This window comes from Magallana gigas, chromosome 6 (assembly GCF_963853765.1).
Source record: "Magallana gigas chromosome 6, xbMagGiga1.1, whole genome shotgun sequence".
NCBI classification, from domain to species: Eukaryota; Metazoa; Mollusca; class Bivalvia; order Ostreida; family Ostreidae; genus Magallana; species Magallana gigas.
The window spans coordinates 36,129,999-36,151,032 of record NC_088858.1 but is presented as its reverse complement, the minus strand read 5'-3'; the positions used below and the strand labels follow the sequence as shown (position 1 = coordinate 36,151,032).

The 21,034-nt window shown below is 32.5% G+C and overlaps 2 protein-coding genes across 7 annotated transcripts in view; one reads left to right on the top strand and one right to left on the bottom strand.

Moving 5' to 3' along the window:
* The first annotated feature begins 224 nt into the window (after positions 1-224).
* Positions 225-15,561, top strand: LOC105322128 (fatty acid-binding protein, liver). Its single transcript, XM_011420669.4, has 4 exons — positions 225-456; positions 787-965; positions 12,556-12,657; positions 12,794-15,561. The coding sequence occupies exons 1-4, from the start codon at positions 387-389 to the stop codon at positions 12,842-12,844; spliced, it is 402 nt and encodes a 133-aa protein (XP_011418971.2). The 5' UTR covers positions 225-386; the 3' UTR covers positions 12,845-15,561.
* LOC105322131 (FERM domain-containing protein 5) overlaps positions 13,939-21,034 on the bottom strand; it is a 32,409-nt gene continuing 25,313 nt past the window's right edge. For 4 of the 6 annotated variants that reach the window (XM_034469456.2, XM_034469459.2, XM_034469461.2 and 1 more), the window contains 3 exons: positions 19,839-19,933; positions 19,080-19,118; positions 13,939-18,297 (listed from right to left, as the gene is read on the bottom strand). In XM_034469456.2, the coding sequence (XP_034325347.2) occupies positions 17,543-18,297; positions 19,080-19,118; positions 19,839-19,933 (889 nt within the window). In that variant the 3' untranslated portion in view covers positions 13,939-17,542. Of the gene's footprint in view, positions 18,298-19,079; positions 19,119-19,173; positions 19,192-19,838; positions 19,934-21,034 lie in introns of all 6 variants that reach the window. The other 2 variants (XM_034469458.2, XM_034469462.2) reach the window with 2 other exon arrangements.

Here is a 21,034-nt window from a genome sequence, read left to right as displayed (position 1 = left end):
ATGATAGAAAATTGAAATAAAATAAACTACACGTATCAAAAAAAAAGGTTGAGATGAAAAATGCCTTTAGGTTTTCAGAAATACTGTCTCTGAAAACAGGTGAACTCAAATCTGAGGGCTTGGACTATTATCTAATCAAGGAAACAGGATAATGAAGTTAATCATTTTTCTTTTCTAAATTTTATCAAATATACATTGCTAATTTTTATCAAACTCGTGAAGCAGGTGGTTCCTGAAAGACAAAGTTCTTAATGTTGGGGCGTCGGACAAAACAAAAAGAATTACAACAGTAAACGACTCCAAAAAGACAGTACGTACATTAAATGTGAGATATAGACTATACAACACGTGGTGAATCTTGTCATTGATTTCTTTGTAAAGAAAAAATGTCACAGTTTGTTGGAAAATGGAAGGTTGAGAGTGAAGAAAACTTGGATGAACTTTTCAAAGCTTGTGGTAAGAGCACATTTAAATGGGTTTTTTTAAAGTACATGAAAGTTAGACAAGTGTTTATTTTATTTATTTCCTTTTATTCATGTGTGAGAAATTATTTATTATATTATTTATTTATTTATTTATATTAAATAATATTAGATATTATTAAGTCTATAGATTGTCAACGAAGATTTCTGAAATGTTTTTTACTTGAAATTTAGAATGGGGTTCAAATAATACAAAGCATTTGAATGATTTGATGTGGTCATTATAAAAATATATCATAACATCCTAACAAAGGAGGAATGTCGCACGCATTTCATACCATTATGTTCCAATTTCATATTCAAGGGGTTGATGAAGAAATGCGGGCAAAAGCAAGAGAAGGTCTAATTCAACCGATACAAGAAATCAGCACTGGGGAAGATGGCTACGTTATAAAGACAACAGTTGGTCACCTGTCTACTGAAGTTCGCTTCAAACTTGGAATATCATTTCCAAGTTCCTCAATGGACGGCAAGAAGATAATGGTAACCAACAATTCTTATTTTATTTGAAGGCAAATCTACTTGTACTTCTTATCCTTTACTCTAAGCATTATCAATGTTGTGGATACAGGGAGTATATGTATAGTTATGGTCACAAAAATACCTTGCCCATATCAGTTAACTTTCGTTTCGAAGTTAAGTTAACCTAGTTAGAGTGACAAGTCGAAAATAAGCGTATTTATCATATTAAGACCTTAATTGATGGCAATTTTTTTACCTCCTATCTTTAATGTGATCGTACAAAGGTCGATCAATAGCAATGTCACGGAACATTGCATTCAAATTGGTAATTGGCGCTGAAATGTAGAAATTATGTTACATTATACATAATTTTGAATTCAAGTCGAATTGTAAATGTCATATTTAATATATTGATAAGGATGTCAAAAATGTTATACAAAGAGAAAGAGAGCATCACAAAAAACTTTACATGTTTTTATTGTTTCTTTTCATTTTATGTAAAATAACGGAATGTAAGGTTCCTTTTTTAAATATGATTTTACAAAACCTGGACCAATATCGGCTTTTAATTATTTTATACGAATTGTTCTGCATTTTTTCAATGGTATGATAAATTGCTTTTACTGCAAACAGAGTATTTTTTAGCTTAAACTTGGTTTTAATTGATGTGTAATAAAATTATGAATAAGCACGTCACATGCCGAAGATGGTCAAGTTTTTAATTAAAAAATATTTCTGAAAATCAAAATTGTTATTCCTTTATATATTTTAAATCTAATGATAAAGTCCATAACGAATAGTCACTTAAACCACTTATTAATCAAGAATATTTCACAAAGAAATTGAAACGAAAGATGCAAAATTTTAGAAAAATTGAAATTTAACAAATTTGATCCCGATTGAAAAAAAATGATCTTGATTAGAATTATTATGAATTATTATAAATTTTACGAAAATACTGCAGCCTATTACCTGATATTGTTATGCATCATAAGATTGGTAAATAAACAAACTATTCTAGAGCTAAACAACCTTAAAAACTTTGCAAATATGATCTTTTCCAACTTTATATGGTTTTGTTTGTGATCAGTTGAATTACAATCGATATCGGTTCGAATTTAAAATTTTCCAATTTTTCTTGAATTTCACTATATTGTTTCAATATTTTGTTAAAATGTAATTGTATAGCAATTGTTTAATGCGAGTGACAGTTGATTTGTAGTTTTTATCCAAAGGTTTAAAAAATATCTACAATTTTTTGTTTTTCATTTTCATAAACATTTTTTTCAAAAATATTATAAAGTTTATTTGACCGTATTTAGATGTATCTATAGATAATTGTATTGTGCATGAATCGATTCCAAATTTATCTTTTGGGAGCTAAAAAGATGTTTCTGGCTTTTAAAAAAAAATAATTCATTTAAAATATTTAAATGCGATATTCGTCTCATTTTTGTCCAATCATTTTTTTTAAAAATGGGTCTACATTGTATATCGATTCATCAAATAATGCACTGTCGAGCCACCTTAAAGAAGCTCCAAATTATATAATTTGTAACTTCATCTATCGACAGTAAGAATTGAAAAAAGGTATTACGACGAGTGAGTTTTAAGTTTTTTGACCGGCGTAACATCGATTACCGTCCGGAAATTGGATAAACATCGAACAGTCTTTACCGATCATCCTACAATGCTCGACTAGTGGCCGGACAGTGGCGGACAGTGAATCCAACATCATACGATTATTGTCTGGCCATCATACACGCATTGTTGGATACCCGGATGATGTTAAGCCGAAGAATTATTGAGTATAATTACTCTACTTTGCATGGTCAATAAACTATAATGGCTTTAGAAATGAGACATCTGAGATTAGCTATGTTGCAGCAACTCGTAAAAGCCCAATAAAGGCCCAGCGATGCATTGCTAACTATATACGAATATTCGAGAGGTAATCGGCCCGGGTCGATGTATTTCACATCGTTCGTTTTTTAGTGAACAATGTTCGTATATCGGCCGGCTGTGGGGAAATGTTAGGTCGATAATCGGTCGATGTTTGTTAAACACCTCTCACCTCAGACTGAAAGGGCACCGAATAATGATCGGCCTTACATCGGCTGATTCTTAAATGATGTGTCAATGATATATTGCCGATGAGAAGCGATGTGCAACATCGGTTTAGACATCGCTGATTTTTAACTACAACCTATTTTCTTCCGTTGGCTTCCACTGATGTGCCCGATGACCTCAGACACCGTCCGATACCTATGTGTATATTTATTTATTTAACACCCCTTTTTTCGTAAACAGCTTTTTGATTATGACTCTAAGTTTCATCTTATATACTATGGCAAAATTTATTCTATAATAACAGTAATATTTTTACTCCTGACAGTATACGGTATAAGATAAATTTCTTTATTTACCAAGGCGACGGTATCATGCCCAGAATTTTTTTTCATAATCGGTTGATTATCACCTTCTTAATAAATAAAGTTATGGCACAATTTATTCTATATTTCCTGGTGACAGTATACGGTATAAGATAATGAATCAATTTTTTTCTAAATAAAATCTCTTTCTTTACCAAGGCGACGGTATTATGCCCAGACTCTTTCTTTCATAATCGGTTGATTGTTGATTATTACCTTCTTAATATTGTAGGCATGGCTAACAAGAAGTTTCAAAACCGTTTCGAATGAGTTTCAACAGAGTTATCTATGAAAACGTGTTAACTACTGTCATTGTATTTCTATAAAACTCGATGTGAATCTAAATTTGAAAGTGTAGAGTGTAGACACGTTTAACAAAAAGTTTCTAACAATTTCGAGTAAATTACCTCCACAGAGGTATCTGTATAAACATGTTAACTCTTCTCACTACTTTGTCATTGCATTTCTATAAAACTCGACATAAATCTAATTTTGAAAATGTAGCGTGTAGACACGTTTAACAAGGAGTTTCAAAACAATTTCGAGTAAATTACCTCCAAAGTTATCTATGTAAACATGTTATCTCTAATGATTAAAATCTGTGTTTGTATTTCTATAGAATTTGATATGAATCTAATTTTGAAAACGCCAAAAGATTTGGTACAGAATTTCCCCCATAAATACAGATATGACATACTTGTTTCCATGGGCATCTGGCGTTATCTTTTATATGTATACCCGTATATACACACAAATTAATATACCTGTACACAAAAATGTGCACATAAGCCTTACTTAAACCGTTTGTTGAAGCAGTATATATACGGAATAAGGAAAGATTTGTATTAACTGTTAATGCAAAGCGCTGTTTTTTGTTGAATCGTTAGTTAACTAGGATGCTTGGACAGATAGCAAGACAGAGAGGATCGCAATTTAAGCTGGGTGATGTTCGAATTTATAATCCAAGATGACGGCGATGTGTACTTTGTATTACTAGATATGAGGTATATTTTTACATTCCAACAACAAAAAAAGACCCAGGTCCTTATGGATCTACATTCTGTTCTACGAAAACGTATGAGGAGGGCTTGATAGGAATAATCCTACACTAACGTATATCCTAAACATTAATATGGTAATAGTTTTTCAACCGTAAAAAAGCAAAAACGTCTACATGTATGTGGTTATTCCCGTTCCTTTCATAAAATCGATAGTTGAATTTGTTTTCTGATTTAGGAAGACTTAGAACTTTAAAATATTTTGTTTTTAAACTTGTTTATTCAGTCATATTTTCGACATTTTCATAAAATAAAAATTCCGAGATTTCCGAAGAGGTAAAATAAGATATTTGTTCTCCGGGATATACGAAGTTTTGTTCGTCCTGTCACATGAATTTCTACACCTACAGATGACGCTATCTATACTACTTTATTATAGGCTCGAATTATTGGGCTTTAATACCGATAAATCAGAAGAGTACTGTTTTTTGTTATATATATTTTTAACATCATTGGTACTTGAAAATCACCAATTTGTTTTTATTTTATCTCAATTAAGCTTCGCTAATAAATAATAAACGAAAATTCCTCAAAAGATCCCGGGATTCATCTGGATTTTTCGGAGTTTATAATCCTGCGCGTACGCAATACATTTACGCTAACGGGATCTTTAGTTTATGTTTCCAAAATGCCATATTTCCATGAATAAACTCAGAAAAAATACACATACGTGTACATTTTCATTGGAAATTTGCTTTATATTCTGTTCATATATATATTTATGATTTCTTATGAGAGGAATTATAAAATAACAATCATACATATCAACTTAGTACTTAGGGCCCTGTCACACAAAGCTGCGTCCCCACGGCGTGTACACGGCGTTGTAAAATTCATGGAATCGCTGTAGGATCGCAAGGAAAATTCAGAAAAAATGTACAGTTTTATTTGAAAATTGTCACGGCGTCCTGACGGCGACCGAGGCGTCCTTACGGAGCTCTCATGGCGTGTAACTGCGTTTCCACGGAGTTCTACTTGGCGATTAACTGCGCTCTTGCTGAGTCTCCGCCGAGCGCTCATGACGTGCTAGGAGTTTTTACCGCGCGTCCACGGCGTGCTCTGCGCGCTGACTGCGTGCACAAGACGTTCTTTACTTCTTGGTAGGTTGATATTAATTTGTACAATTGTATTGGAAACAAACAAGAATTTACAACTAGTAAATAAATGATTAAAAATTGTTTTGATTTTATGAAAAGGTACATTGTAATTGAATCATAGCTACTTCTAAACAAATTGTGAAGGACTAGGAAAAACTCTTAGTAGTCAGATCTACAAAAAGATCCGATATTAGTTGTTAGAAAACATAGAAAAGATGTGAAAACATCAGAACCAAATGGCATGAATTCCATCTACGTCCATTGATAAGTCTTGTAATGTAAGCAATTGCTACTTTTACATAGTCATCTACATCCAGTTTGATAATTATTACATCGCTTGCTATTGTACAACAGCCATTTTTCGAGTTTTCGTGGTCTTGATGACAACGCACTAAAAACGTGGGACCGCGGTATAAACACAGAAGCAGCGTCACGAGAGCTTGATGAACGCAGCAACAGCTATTTGGGGTCGCTGTGTGAACGGAGCCAAATGAAAAACATTTTTTTCAAACGCCGTGGAAGCGCAGTGAGAGCGCGATAGAGACGCAGTGAGATCCCAAAGGACTCCGTGAGGTCTCCGTGCAAGCGCAATTGACTTATCATTGCGATTAGCTGCGTTCCTTGAGCGCGCCGACGGAGCTCTCGTGGCGCTGTTGGAGATCTTACGGCGCTGTCACGACGACCTCACTACGCTTCTACGGCGTGTTTATCAAAACGCAGAACCACGGCGTGTACTTCGTTCATGTTCAAAGTGCACGGCGTCGCATGGTGTTCTTAAATGTTCAAGGCGATCCCACCGCAACGGACGAAGATGCCGTTGCGTTGTTACGGCGCTGTAGGAGACTCTACTGCGTTTACCTTGGCTTTTTACATTATTTAAGGACGCAGCGGGATCGCCGTGAGGGCGCAGATCCGGTGTGACAGGGGTTTTACTTTTGTCTTCATGATGGCAAAAAAATATTTGATTTCATGCAAAAAATTAGAAGAGTGAAGATAGAATGTTTTATCGTTAAAATGATTAATGTCCTACGGACCTGGTTTTGCGATAGAATGCGTTCCGTGTATTGTGTCTGTAGCAAAGAAAATACGCGTACGTTGGTGAAAAGATGTTGAATTCTTCGATTATATGGATTAAAATTTTAGATGAAAGGTATTTACAGTCTCAAAAATGTTTATCATGATAAATTTGACTGTTATCTTCAATGCAACTTTAATTTTCTGTTACATTACGGGTATATGGGAGGCATTCTAACTGTGGTGAGGGCCTTTTTCCGAGACACAGTTAGATTATTCCAACTAAGGAAAGTGTAGTGAAATTAATAGCATTATTGTAGGTTTATAGCTTTGTTATGTAGATGTCAACAATACGGTGTGTCGATGTATCTATTTCGTAAATGTCCGATATGCAATGTCAACCCGTGCACGTACGGGTCAAAGTCTAGTTATAGAATAATCATATTGAGGTATAATAAGAATATTATAAAGAGGACTTAATAGTCGTGGCAGCCATTTTTAGGCTTTATAATAAGAATATTATAAAGAGGACTTAATAGTCGTGGCAGCCATTTTTAGGCTTTATTATTCGTCTTTAGAAGTAAAGCTCTATATAAAAAGAAGGAAAATACTCAAATTCAAAAGGTAAAATATTTGGATTTTTTCTTTACTAAATGATAATTGCTAAACAAATTATATCTTACATTTTTAAGTTGATCTGGATGTTAAGTTGTTGACAATCCTGCCTCCTTAAAATATAGTTATTTGTTATCATAAAGGTTTAAAAGTATTAACAAACTTTATTAAGCATGTAAAATTCAATAATAATAATAATAATAAATACCGCTCATCTAAATCGCAAAAATAAAGTTGTGGCGAATATAAGTCAGTTTACAGTAAAGGGTGAGACCGTGTGTCATTACTTGAAAACCCTGTATATTAGCTCGGTTTAGGCTTGCTCAACAACAATTATGATTACTATTTCATCTATTAATTGTTATAAAAGTGTCGCCAGTATGGTCCCTTTCCAACATTTTCTCCGCTGAATGTGTTTAAAAGGACATATCTAGCTTTAATTCAATGATTGCTAATTCCATATATAGATCATACTCTAAAAAAATGGATCAATTTTTATAATTTCACATGAATTTTTTTTTTAATTATCGATACGGATTTACGTATTTCGTGATATTTATATTAGAATGACGTATAGGAAAAACTTTATAAGAATGCCATTTATATTAGAATGACGTATAGGAAAAACTTTATAAGAATGCCAATTAGACTAGACAACCTGTAGTTTCTTATTCCATTTTTAATTAAGAGACATGTTCAAGGTTTTTTCTTCGTCAAATTTTTCAATATCAATTGTTCGTGTTGTTAGCCTTTTCAATTTTAAGTGCTTATATATATATACATTTTCAACTGTCTTTGTCTTTGTCATTACGAATCAATTTTGAACCCTCAAACCCAGTAACCTCATAAAACGTGAGTGACACAAAATGGGCGTGTATTACAGCTTAATCGAGAAACGGTATTGGCTGCGCCGCGTAGAAATACAAAGCATGTGGCACAGTGCAATATAAAAAAAAACAGTGGTATTAAAATGATGTTGTTTTAAAGTGTACAAATTCGAAAAAATATAAATATAAGTAAAAAGGAATCATTCTTTAAATATTATGAGGTGATAATTTCGGTCGGGGCGTGGTCAAATCTATCATAAAGCCCTTCGGGCTTTATTGGATTTGACCACGCCCCGACCGAGATTATCACAATACTCAAAGAATGATTCCATATTCCTTAAATATTTACATTTTCAACTGTCTTTGTCTGTGATAACATTACGAATCAATTTTAAACCATAAAACCCAATCACTTCATAAAGGATGAGTGACACAAAATGGGCGTGTCTTATAGCATAACCGAAAAACGCCATTGGATGCGCCGCGTAGTAATACATATCATCTGCTACATAACAAATAGTGGTTCTCAAATAATGTTGTTTGAAAGAGTACAGTTTGGAAATTATATTTAATTAATAATAATAATATCAAAATAACATTTATTATTGTTGGATTGCTTATTATTTAAAACAAAGACAATGACAAAATAAATAGCAAATTTAAAGTGATAAAAAGTGTCGTAGAAATAATGCACAGACACCAACATTCCAACTGCTTTAGCTGTTTCTCAATGATCATTATAACCAGGATAAGGTTGTTGTTTTTTACTAATTAAACAATATCTAAAGACTAAAATCAATCACAGAAAATTGTCAATCATATTTAGCACAAGCAGAAATATACCAATTTAATGTTTTGACGTTTCTTCACAGGTAACTAATTTCAATCAAGGTTAAGTAAGCAAAAATAAATTGTCTAGGGGCCACAATTATTGAGGTTGTTAACTTCAATTATTTTTTCCTTTGTAAAATTCCTCCCTCCCCCCGAATTTGGTCCCACCCTGGGTTAATGATTTAAACAAACTTAAATTTACTTAATCTGAGGTTGTTTTCGCGCTTATCTTGACAAATGGTTCTTTGAGGAGGATTTATAAAATTTCTTGTGTAAAATTCGACCCCCTCCCCAAATTATGGCCCCGTCGTACCCCCCCCCCGTACAAGGATCATAACTTGAACAAACTCGAATTTACCCTTTATGAGGATTCCTCCACACAACTTTTCTGGCCAGTTAATTTTTTAATGGAAGATTTAAAAAAATTCTCTATATATTCCTATGTAAAAATTCGAACCACACCCACCATTGTGACACCAACTGACTCAGAGGATCTTGATTTGAACAAGTTTGAATAAACATAAACAAGTTATTTTCGCTTATAAACAATTGAGCTTAAATCACAACCGCACTTGCAACATTACGGGAGTAACAAATTAGAGTGTTTGACCACCTACTCAACGTTCAAAGATATTTACATACAGACTGGTTTTGACTAGGTAGGTATAGGCCTCCTAGTGTATAAAGAAGGGGATTCTGAAAACAAAAGAAAATTTGCATTTGACCTACATGTGTTTTGTCTTTTTTAAATTTATAAACAAATTGGGGTGACAGCCGCTTCCCTTCACGAGTAAATTAATCCCAATTTTTCTCTTATTTGACGATCAATATACATTGTGTATTTTCTTTCATGTCAGTTTTTAGCTCACCTGCGCTTCAAGGTCAAGCTATCTTTTCTGGTCACTTTTGGTCCGGCGTCATTCTGTCCCTCTATCGTTCAGAGTTCACAATGTATTGGACACAAACTTTAGATAGGACCAGTTAGAGATTAGTTCAGAGTTCACAATGTATTGGACACAAACTTTAGATAGGACCACTTTGGTAAAAAATACACAAAGTTCATATGTTGTTTTGTACATTCCTAAATTAGAACTTATAAACTTTATCATAATCAAGAATTTGACTTGCCCATTATCAAAGAAACAGCAATATAGGCATTGTAAAATGAGTCATAAACCATCATTAAAAATTTATTTACTTAGATTGTATACAATTAAAGCATAATTGGAATGTTGTGCATTTTAATGTGTACTGTAGATTCCTATCTTTTGCGAGTACTTAATTCCGCGACTCAACCGTTTGCATCAAATCGCGAGAATATAAAATCACGAAAGTCGTTTTTTTTTAAATTATAGTTTCATTTAATCACTTTACATCTTTCCAAAAAATAAAAGCGAGATTTTGAAATCCACAATATTTTAATTACTTGTGTTTAATTAGGAATCTACAGTGTGTGTGAGGTGTCCATTCTCTGCATAGAACTTAAATATGCAGTAAAATTAATTTTTAAAATAATGAAGCAAATATTTCCCATACAACTACTCAAGTCTTTCGAATAAGGCAGTTCTTGTAGGTGCTTGCACGATAAAGAACCCATCACTAACAAATACCTCTATAGCAAAAGTATTACATGTACATGTAGAATACATTGCCGACTGTAAATGTAAGGATTTACATTGACACAAATCTAAATATCTGTTTAATTTATTTATTTTTTCCCCGCTCCGAAGGATAGGGTGGCATACTGCTCTTACCTTGTGTTTCCGTGTGTCTGTCCGTAACAGATTTTCGTCAAAGATTTCTCAGCAACTATAAATGGCAAATGCTTGAAAGTTTAGAACACTCTTCGTTTAGGTATGTCATATGATGGGATTCATTTTTGTACCAACCAGACGTCAAATTAACCGTTAAATGACGACTTCGTTTGTCTCAAGCTTAAATTTTCGAACAAATAGTCAAAGATTTCACAGCAACTAAAATTGCAGATGCTTTAAATTTTAGAACACTCTTTGTTAAAGCATACCATTTGGTGGGATTCAATTTTGGACCAATCTGACATCAACTTCCTGTTGATTAAATGAAGTCTATATTTATTATTAGCCAAATTTTTCGTCAAAGATTTACTACTCGCATTTGTTTGAAATTAACACATTCTTTGTTGAGATAGTCATATAGTGGGATTTTTTGGGACCTATCATACATCAACTTTATCAGCTGTCTGTTAAATGACGAATTTGTTTATTTTAAGCCTAATTTTTTCTTTTTACAAAATTTCGCCAAAGATTTCTCAGCAACTATCAATCGCAGATGCTTGAAATTTTAACATACATTTTGTTAAGGAATGAGTCTTGTCCAGTTTTCGACTTGCCAGAGTATCAAAAGTATACTAGTATTTGATTAAATGTTCATAAAATCAATATAAAGGAAATTAAAAGATCATATTTTTCTTTCCTTCTTTCTATAATACAACTTAGCATAGAGATGGTAATTAAGGTTTATAATTTAACAAGGACTACATTTTCGTCCGAGCACTGACGTCGGGAATTATCAAGTTGTTTTTTTTTTGTAATTAAGGAACACTTTTTTGTGAGGTTATTTTTCATTTTAAAACAATAATATTTATTTATGATTCAAAATAATTTTAATATTTAAGAAAATAAGGAAGACTCCTTCCTTAAGACTTGTCATATGGTGGAATTCATTTTTTAACAAATTTGATGTAGACTTTGCTTATTTTGTATATTCACATCAGAGTGGGGCTATTACTAGTAAACATTGGCTCACAGACATCTTGTTTTTCCGGACCTCTGAATTATTGCATTAAGTACGAAAGTTTTAATTTGATATTATTAATCTTATGTATGGTCGTGCAATGCTTAATCAGTATTGTTCATTCCATGGTAAATTAGCTCGTAACTGCATTAATTTGCCTTATTTTTGATCGTTTAAAGTAATTCACTATATTTTAAAGATTCAGCTAGGTTAAAATCCGTTACTTTTAACACGAATTTTATTTATATTCGAACCACAATTTACGCATAATCAAAAGGATCGTAGGGTGTCCGATGCATGGTGAAATCACCATACTTTCCTTGTCTACGCAAATGTGCCAAAATTATATATACTTGTATAGTCCCTAATCAATTTTGAATTAAGAAAATCTCTATGCCAATTTATGCAATTGTAAGAAGGAGAAAATATGATTATTCATAGCATCTTAATTGAAGTGGAAGTTTAAAACAAACACACTTTAAATATAGTAAGCCATCTTAATTGCTGCATGCATACTGTAACACGATATTTTTTTAAATCAACATCGTTTGGTATATGAAAAGTTTCAATTGCTTTGGTCAACGAAATTATTTCCAGTGAGCACCCCATGTGTTAGTTTCATTTCACATAAATTAATCGTTATTGTTTTAAAAATAAAACAATAAGAGAAAAACCGTAATCGAGAATTCATTTGGTTTTTCAATCTTTCAGAAGAATTCAGATAATATACTTTGGTAATATATAGTTATGCTATCTCAATTTTGAGAGGGTCGGTGTGCATTAATGCATCAACCTCTGGATAAATGCGTTTTCGAAGCGAGTTGGCCATATGAAAAAGTGAAACACATGATTAATCCTTTTGTTCGTTACCATAAATTAAACTTAATTTAACTGACAACGAATCATACAACTGATATACGAATGCCATATACATGTTAGTATCTTTACCTTACCCTACAATGTAGGTAACATACAGAATGAACAGAGATACACTAGAGGAAGTCCAGCAATACAGTGACTACGAGGCGCTGATCTCGCGAGAAGTCAAAGGCAACGAACTGGTGTCTGTACGTAGTACCACACAGTCTAATACAGTGGACTCTCCATCTCCATTTACTTACTTAATTAATTGAGAGGTACTGTGACCAATTTACTTAAGACCCAAATATCACGATGTCTTCATAACTTTGTTATACCTTTCAGACTATTACTGGAAAAGGAAAGAAAGCCATCGTCCGGTACAGAAAACTTTAGCAGCAACAAAGAAGCATTAACTTTTACCCAGATTCACTCTTCTCGGAAAAACTTTCTGTAGTTGCAACACTTAGTCATACATTGTGATCTAGTTGCATATTATGTTTCAAAATTGCATTTGATATTATCATTCTTTTACGTTTTTGTACATAGTCCGGTTAAATGAAAAAAAATTGGATATATTATTCGCATTGTCTCTGTAGAACCATGTCTCTCTTAACAAAACATATATTTTTAAGAAATGACAGATCGAAACTAATTGAATGATATTGTGAAAGGGTATGCTTTTGCTGCAATATCCATTACTAATCTCTAAAATTTTCAAAATAATTAAATAATATACACAGGTTCAATAAGACGGGTGTTTAAATTACATTTATCATTGGATTTGTTAATGAGTAGTTTGTCTTTCTTCAGCTATTTACGTCATTGTCGCCTACGTAAACGTAGCACAATTAACACGAGTCGAGCGTCAATATGAATAAACAGGAGCATGAAGCCCAAAACTTATGAAAAAACATTTAAACAAAACATATTACTTCTCTAGATCTGTGATCTCAGATCAAAGTAGATCAAAGTTCAGGTTTTTTTTGGTTTCATTAAATTAAATACATTGCTATAGTCTATGCACCATTGCTATATTCTATGCACACACACGTTACTCAGAAATGCGATAAACCAAATTTATGCTAACTTGTTTACAAACCAATTTTTGCCAAAAGTTAAAGTGGGGGAGGGGGGGGGGTGTTGGATATTAGGCCGTATGCTCTCGTGGTCCATGAATTTCACAGTTTTAGTAGAAGGCTGATGCAGTTAATAATCATGAATTTTTGGACATGTAGAGGGAGAGGTTTATGATATTTGACGTTTTATTGCATATTTGGCCCCGCCCATCAGACTCGGGGGATAGTAAGATAATGAATTCCACGTTATAGACTCGAAATTTTCAGCCGAAAATGGTAACTCATGTGACTCTGCAGGTGATCTCAAATTTCTTTTTGTGTAAAGTGTAAATAGGACACCACCTCAAGTGTAACATGTAAAGATGGAAAATCCGAGTGTGTGCATTCTTAAAAGAAATTTCAACGAACGTCATCATTTGAAGTGTGTTTATTTCAAATTAATTCTGTACCAGTCATTTACCTCAAAACACAAAAATACTAAGGAGCCTTGGATCCAAAACTGTTCAAATATTGCTTAGTTTTGGACTCTACTAGTTGCATCCTTAACAACTTAATGACACAAAAAGTCTTCAAACTCATTGAGTGATAAAAATAAACACCTACACAGTGCAGGCAAATTACATACAAAAGACAGCATTTAAGGTTGGATTTTTCCTTGTTTTAAGCAAAATCATATATTAATGAATACAAATAGATTCCTTATAACAAAATCTATATTAAGTTATATGCATATTTGATTTATATAATTTTTTAAAATAATGAATAAATTTTTACATGTTTAATAGTTTACGTTGGAAAAAAAATACCCATATGGTTTGAAGAAACAGATAAAATTGTAAAACATATTGTTTTTGAAAATTCTATTAGACATAGCTGTACCTAAAGTAAAAGTATACATATATTCAGGTTGATTTTTCCTTATCTATTAATAAAATAAGTGGCTTTTTAAATCATATATCTTGATTCCGGAAAAATCAAGCCTTCTCGGATGTTAGTGGTCAGAGTCCACCCGAGGCTGTATGACAAGTTGACTTGTGAAAATAACATTTAGATGATTGGAAAACAAGCTAAAAAATAACATTCTGAGTTTTTGCTAAACAAAGTGAGTAAGGAGTTTTGAACTAAACCTACTTTCAACTGTACAAACATTAACAAATAATACGTATAAACACAATGCAATGTTCAGTTCCGGCAACAAATTTACATATGAGGCTGCTCTGCTTAAAACAAAACCAATACATCTTGTCCACAACCAATACTGAAAAATCATTGTCTATATAAACATGAGTACACAATACAATTGTTCATGATGAAAAATAATTGAATATTACTAGCATTTTACTTAAAGTTAGCAATATGAAGACCCTTGTGTCCAAATTATGCCACTTTTTGATCCAGTTTTTTTTTTAAAAATAATTTCATAAAGCATGTAAAAATAAAAGTATTATATTCATAATGCCCTTGCTGTTAACTCAAAATGGTTAAGCCAAGTCATCTCCAATTTTATGCTTAGTTTCTGCAAAATACATCGAACCCATAGACTTCTCCCATCTCAATGTCAAGTATAAGCTAGGCCTTGAAAAACCTTTTCTTAATACTTTCTATGTAAAACCGACAATTAGTTTCATTTACTAATGAAATCAAAACATCCATCTAACTCCTCAATTTAAGCTGTATCTTTGTATTCCTCACTTAGTCAGTTTTGTTTATAATTTCAATATAATTTCTGCAACCCCAACCCTTTGAAAAAACAACAGAAAATAGTAATTATGTGAACTGAAAATTATATCTTCACAGAAAGAATCATAAATATATCAGACATGATATCTCAACAGAAAGTGACAACATATAAAGCAAATATTTTTTGCTGTGAGGAATAGCAACAGCAAACGAAAGGTCATTACGAAAACGAAATGAAAATTCATCCGGCTCGTATGTATATTGCAGAAAAACTACGAATTGTCCTAAAAGCAGTATGCAGATCTAGCCGACAATACATTTTGTAAATAAACCCACGTTGAATTTCTCTTTTTTTCAATAAGCTTCCAAGGGAATAATATCAATTCCACAACCCACAGTTTAATTAGTTTGCGATGTGAAAATGACTGAAATGAAACACTTGGAGACTTTCTGTTAAGCGTTATGCCTTAAGCGCTAACAAATTATATTAAAATGAGACACATGCATTCGAAGAAACTACTAATTGTTGTGAAAAATTAGTCAATTGGACTTAAAAATATTGCACAAAACTGAAATACAAAGGCATCTTATCACAATTACAGAATGAAATGAATAAAGCAGACCAATATTTTTAAAAATGCCTTCCAATCTTTTGGAATTTGGCTAACAACTTGTTTCTTACAGTCAATTAATGTGCACATATAGTGCTAATTTAAAAACCTGCTGCTTTACACAAAACATTTTTCATTTTTCATTGATAAAAGAACAGCTCTCTGCTCTAAAACTTAGATCACAAATAATGTGTAAATATATATCTGTCGTTTTAAAACTAAAACGTTGGAAAAATACTACAAATAGGAAAAAACCTTTCATGCTACAATTTATAAAGAATACCAAAGTATGTTATGATAAAAATGAAGCAAATAGCAAGCATGTGCATGCAAACTACTGCAGCATCATGAGACTAGTACAAAATTATATAATACAGTAGATATACAAACGAAATATATATTATGTTACGAGTTTATAAAAAAAAACATTGGTCCAGCTCGCAAAATAAAAGAGAAGTTTGTAACAAAAATAAAATTACAATAAAATATAAATTTCTAAAACATTAATATATTACTTTGAAGTACATGAATGAAAAAGAGCAAAAGTTACACAAATATCTTAGTCTATGAATCACCAAAGTAACAGTGGATTACGAAAATAACAACAGAGACAAAACGACAACCCTTGTTAAAGTCATATTTTCTGCATGGCTACATGGACTGCAAAAATGCATACATTCCAATTAGAAAGACATGCAAACACAAAAAAAGAACATTTTTTTTTAAACTGCAAAAAAAGAAAAATACTGCCCCAAAACTTTGTGATATGTTGAATCTATTGGCAACTAAGATAAAATGGTTCATGTGATAGACATGCATTTAAAATCACTATTGTTTTCTTAGTTTTCAGACTCTGTCCAAAATATTTGATTATCATACAACCTCAAAACTAACAAGTTAAATTATCATGTTTTGGTGAGTGAGGGATACTCTAGTTAACATTGTGAGATCACTTCATTCATAATAACAATTCTTCAACACTTCAACATTGCTTTAAGTAATTAGATTGTTGGAATTAAGAAAAAATTAATTCAACGACTGGCAAAATCAATGAGACCTAAAGATAGAGACTTTTCAGAATCTGAGTCCGTAGATAAATGCACACTGAGATATTGAAAAGCAGAGAAATTTATGAAACAAAAGTCAACAAAATACATCTTCATTTGGTTAAGAATATGCAATAAAAACTATGTCATAGAAAATAGCTGCCACACAGAAAACCTTTATCAATCATGGAAACACTTTGAAACTTAACTGCATAAAAAGGCCTTTCTACTAGACAATCAAACCACATAATCTCTTAAAATATCAGGTCAAGGTCATTTTCACAACTCCCTGATTAAGTTCAAGGTCATCTCCACAACATTAACTCCTAATCCACTGTTACATATCAGAGTTAACACATATGATTGTAAACATGAACATAAAATGCAACAAAAATTAAAAACTCCTGTTTTTCCAAGATGAATAAATGGAGCAACAAAGCATGTTAAATAACAAATTACACAGCTAGAGAATCCTTATTCAATTGCATGCAAGTTTATAAACCTATATTTGTATCATTTATGTATATAAAGATATGTAGCCTCTCTTGTCTTCAAGACAAAACACCACTACCAAAAAGAGAATTCTTAGCCAGGACAGTTCCCACAAGCTACATGTATGAGCAACAAAGTGGTCTATATAAAAACAAAATCTGTTAAACCCTCCCTTTACCTCAAATTCTAAGACATGAATGAGTTCATTCTGTGCATGACGTAATCTCTTGCTGGATTTAAAAACTGAACATGCTGTCTTAGCTGAGTCAACAATGGGTGGTCTAAGCTCGAATTCAAGAGAGCAATGGCTGTAACCGTTAAGGTGAGAAATATAAAGAAGAAGGTCAAGAGGAATACCCTACAGCAGCCCCCTCCCCCACTCTGGGGCTCCTCTGTCACGCTCTTTGTGGAATTACCCACGTGGTTTTCTGAGTTTGGTGTTGACTGGACGTTGTTGCTAGCTTTGGGCACCACGGTTTCTTTGATGACTGTTTCTTCTTGAACATTTTCCTCAGGCTGATAGGAACCAGAAAAGCTACTTTTCCTCTCAATCTCCTCCTCCAAATCCTTAATCTGGTCCTCCAAACTAGTTTTCTTGGCCTCATTTTCCTCAACCTCATCTTCTTCATCATCATCACTGTCCGGCTGGGCCCTTTGAACACTGTCCTCTTTGACAGGCGAGGGGTCCTCAATCACTGTAAAGTTTGGCTCATATGGAGGAATCTCATCATTTCCTGAATTGAGAACCACAGTAGGTATACTGCCATTTTGTTTTGGTGGTTCTGTTTCAGTAGAAGTGGTTTTTTCTGGCTCCACTATTTCTGATACAACAGAATCTTCTGGTGTGGCAACTGGTGCAGTGACCTGTGCAATGGTTGTAGCTGGTTGAACAACCTCTATCTTCTTAGCTGGTTCTCTCTTGGGTACATCCACAGCAGATTCTAGAAACGAACAGGTTGAAGTTAAAAGACAACAGAACATTGACAAATATATATTAAAAGAAATTAGAAAAATTCATTTAAAAATTTAAAGTTTTGGCTTATCATAGTAAATGCCTCTATTTATATTATTGTTAAATAAATGCTCTGTTATCTAGATACTTTGATTCTTTTCAAAACTATTAAGATAAACAACAAAAATCTACTCCGTGGTATATATCGTTTATTTGGGGACTTTCCAAACTGATGACTAAAAATAAAGCTGCAACTGTGCATGTGCAAATTCACCATGAAAAAAGTGTGAATGCAGCAGACCACACATAAACATGCTATTTGTAGACAGTCAAGTTTTCAATATGTCTTTAATATTTCTTTTATTCAGTATAAATACTGCCCATCCAATTTGCCTGATTTTGCAAGTTTCCAAAATAAATGTGGCACATATTTGTAAAAATAACAAGCAGATTTTTATTCAAAATCAATGTAGGGTAGTCCTTTGTTTAAATTGCACAGTCAACCAGTTTAAAAACTACCTGTGTAATATCTCCTGACTCAAGAAGAATTATGCATATAGTTTTCAATATTATTCAGTGTTAACTGTTAACTAAAAGTAAAATTACTAGAGTCATGCTTTTGTCTTATTAGTTGAGAAAACAATCAATCCAATTTAATATTTTCAGGAGAAAAACAAACCAATTTGAAAGAAAAAATGCTATCAGACCAATTTAAACCCTGGCCACATATTATTCACTTTGTTGTTGAACAATGTTGGACTGAACACTTACCCTTGTATACCCCCTTGTTTACCCTGTATTTTCTTTTATCTACAAATAACATGCATAACATTGTCAACGAACACACAAAAGGTGGTTTACTTACTCAATATGGGTTTGCTTGCTATATATGCAAAAAGAAACAATAACATAAGAAATGCAAAAATAAGCTTTTGGAAAAGAATAATAGCATGACCCCTTGAATGATTGTATTCTGCCATTGCACTGCGTATGTTAAAATATTTGTTGTAGTGTACAAAGTCCCTCCACAATTTTAAAATGATATTCTTGGAAATGTTTCAACTTTATTCATACTTTCAAGTTTAATATGTTTAGCATTTAGACTTTTTGTTGTCCTTTTCTTTATCATCACAAAATAAGATCATACAAGAATTAAAAAACAAAAGTTTCATTCAATACAATCATTCTAAGGCAACCTGAGTGTACTTTAAATAAATAAACAGGATACAGAAATCCATTCTAGCTAAAATAAAGAACATGTTCTGGATGATAACCAAGCGACAAGCGGTGACTTGAACAGTCAGAGATTACAAATCATTTATATTAACATACCAATAGAGGAGGTGAGGAAATTTTGAGCAGAGGCTTCATGCATGACACATGCAATAAAAATAAAAAATTCAAATAAATTTCACAAATATCCTTGGGGCCAAGGTAATAGGGAAGATAACAAAGACGCTGAAAAGGTTTTTAAACATACACAGATGGGAATTATTATGTCTAACTACTAATCTAGCTTTAGCCACCTACCTTCCTTGATTGGAATATCCAATACCAGAGACTTGTGTTTGTTGGGAGAGGTTTTGCTGTCAGGTTTTCGACCATAATTTGGCAAAGAAGAGGACCTGGAAATTTTGAAGTATATAATCCTTTGTAAATATTTTTTTAATTGGTAGCTATGATTTGGGTATGGGGAGTGCTAAGAATCTGGGTTGATTCTTTGCCTTAAGTAATGGCAGGTACTAATTAAGATACAATTTGAAAAAAATCAAATTGTCGAATCCTTCTTACCTTTAAATGTCATTTAAAATACCTATCCTTCAATTAACAACATCACACTATTACAAACAACTTGCAGATCAAGAACAATAAATAGATTTTAGATACTAGCAGTTCAAATGAGCATGCAAAACAGATGTAAATCAACATTTCACTCTACAATGCATCACAGTGTAGTAAGGTATATAAAATTATGAAATAATATAATAATTATGTTATGTAAGTTAAAATGACAAGGACATAAAATACATTATACTAGAAGTAAAATATCATGTTGATAGAAGACAAATATAACTAGAACTTTTTTTGTCTTCAACAAAAAGTAAGGGCTTTTCGACAGCCCTAGTTTCCTTTTTTTTTTTTTAAATGTCTAAAAAATTTTGTCTAATCTATTTCCAAATTTTCTGAACACCGTGGTATAACCAGTTGCTTAAATAAGAATTCATTTCAAGAAATCATTTCAAAGTAAGTATTCATTCCTTGGACGCAAAACTTGGTAAGTCTACAGTATTTGTGCTCTACATTCTTAGAGCAAAGCGAGATAACTCTTCCAAAAAAAATTAATTTTGAAATTTAAACAAGTTATGATCTTTAGGCCCTTCAAACCCCTATAAGGAGTCAAAAAGTGGCCCCTCGGACCATAATTTTTAAATTCTACTCTTTATTCTGAACTATTAACCGAAAAGATTTTGAAAATCGGATGAAAAATACAAAAGATACAGCTAAAGGGCTGTTTTCAACTTTGACCCCTCTAGATCCCTTATTTTTCAAAATTTTAATCCCAAAACCTTTTCCGGTCTCCGTATTTGGTCCTTCATTATAAAAATTAAATATGAAAATATTTACTTGAAAACTGTTTGAGAAAACGTGGCACGCGTGAATTCAGTTTAACATTAAAACACCCATAGACGATTTTTAATCAACTTATAAAACAGGAAGTTCTCAAT

Coding starts and splice junctions, on each gene's coding strand:
- LOC105322128 (XM_011420669.4), top strand. CDS start 387: ATGTCACAGTTTGTTGGAAAATGGAAGGTTGAGAGTGAAGAAAACTTG. Junction 457..786: donor TGAACTTTTCAAAGCTTGTG/GTAAGAGCACAT, acceptor TTCATATTCAAG/GGGTTGATGAAGAAATGCGG. Junction 966..12,555: donor TGGACGGCAAGAAGATAATG/GTAACCAACAAT, acceptor CCTACAATGTAG/GTAACATACAGAATGAACAG.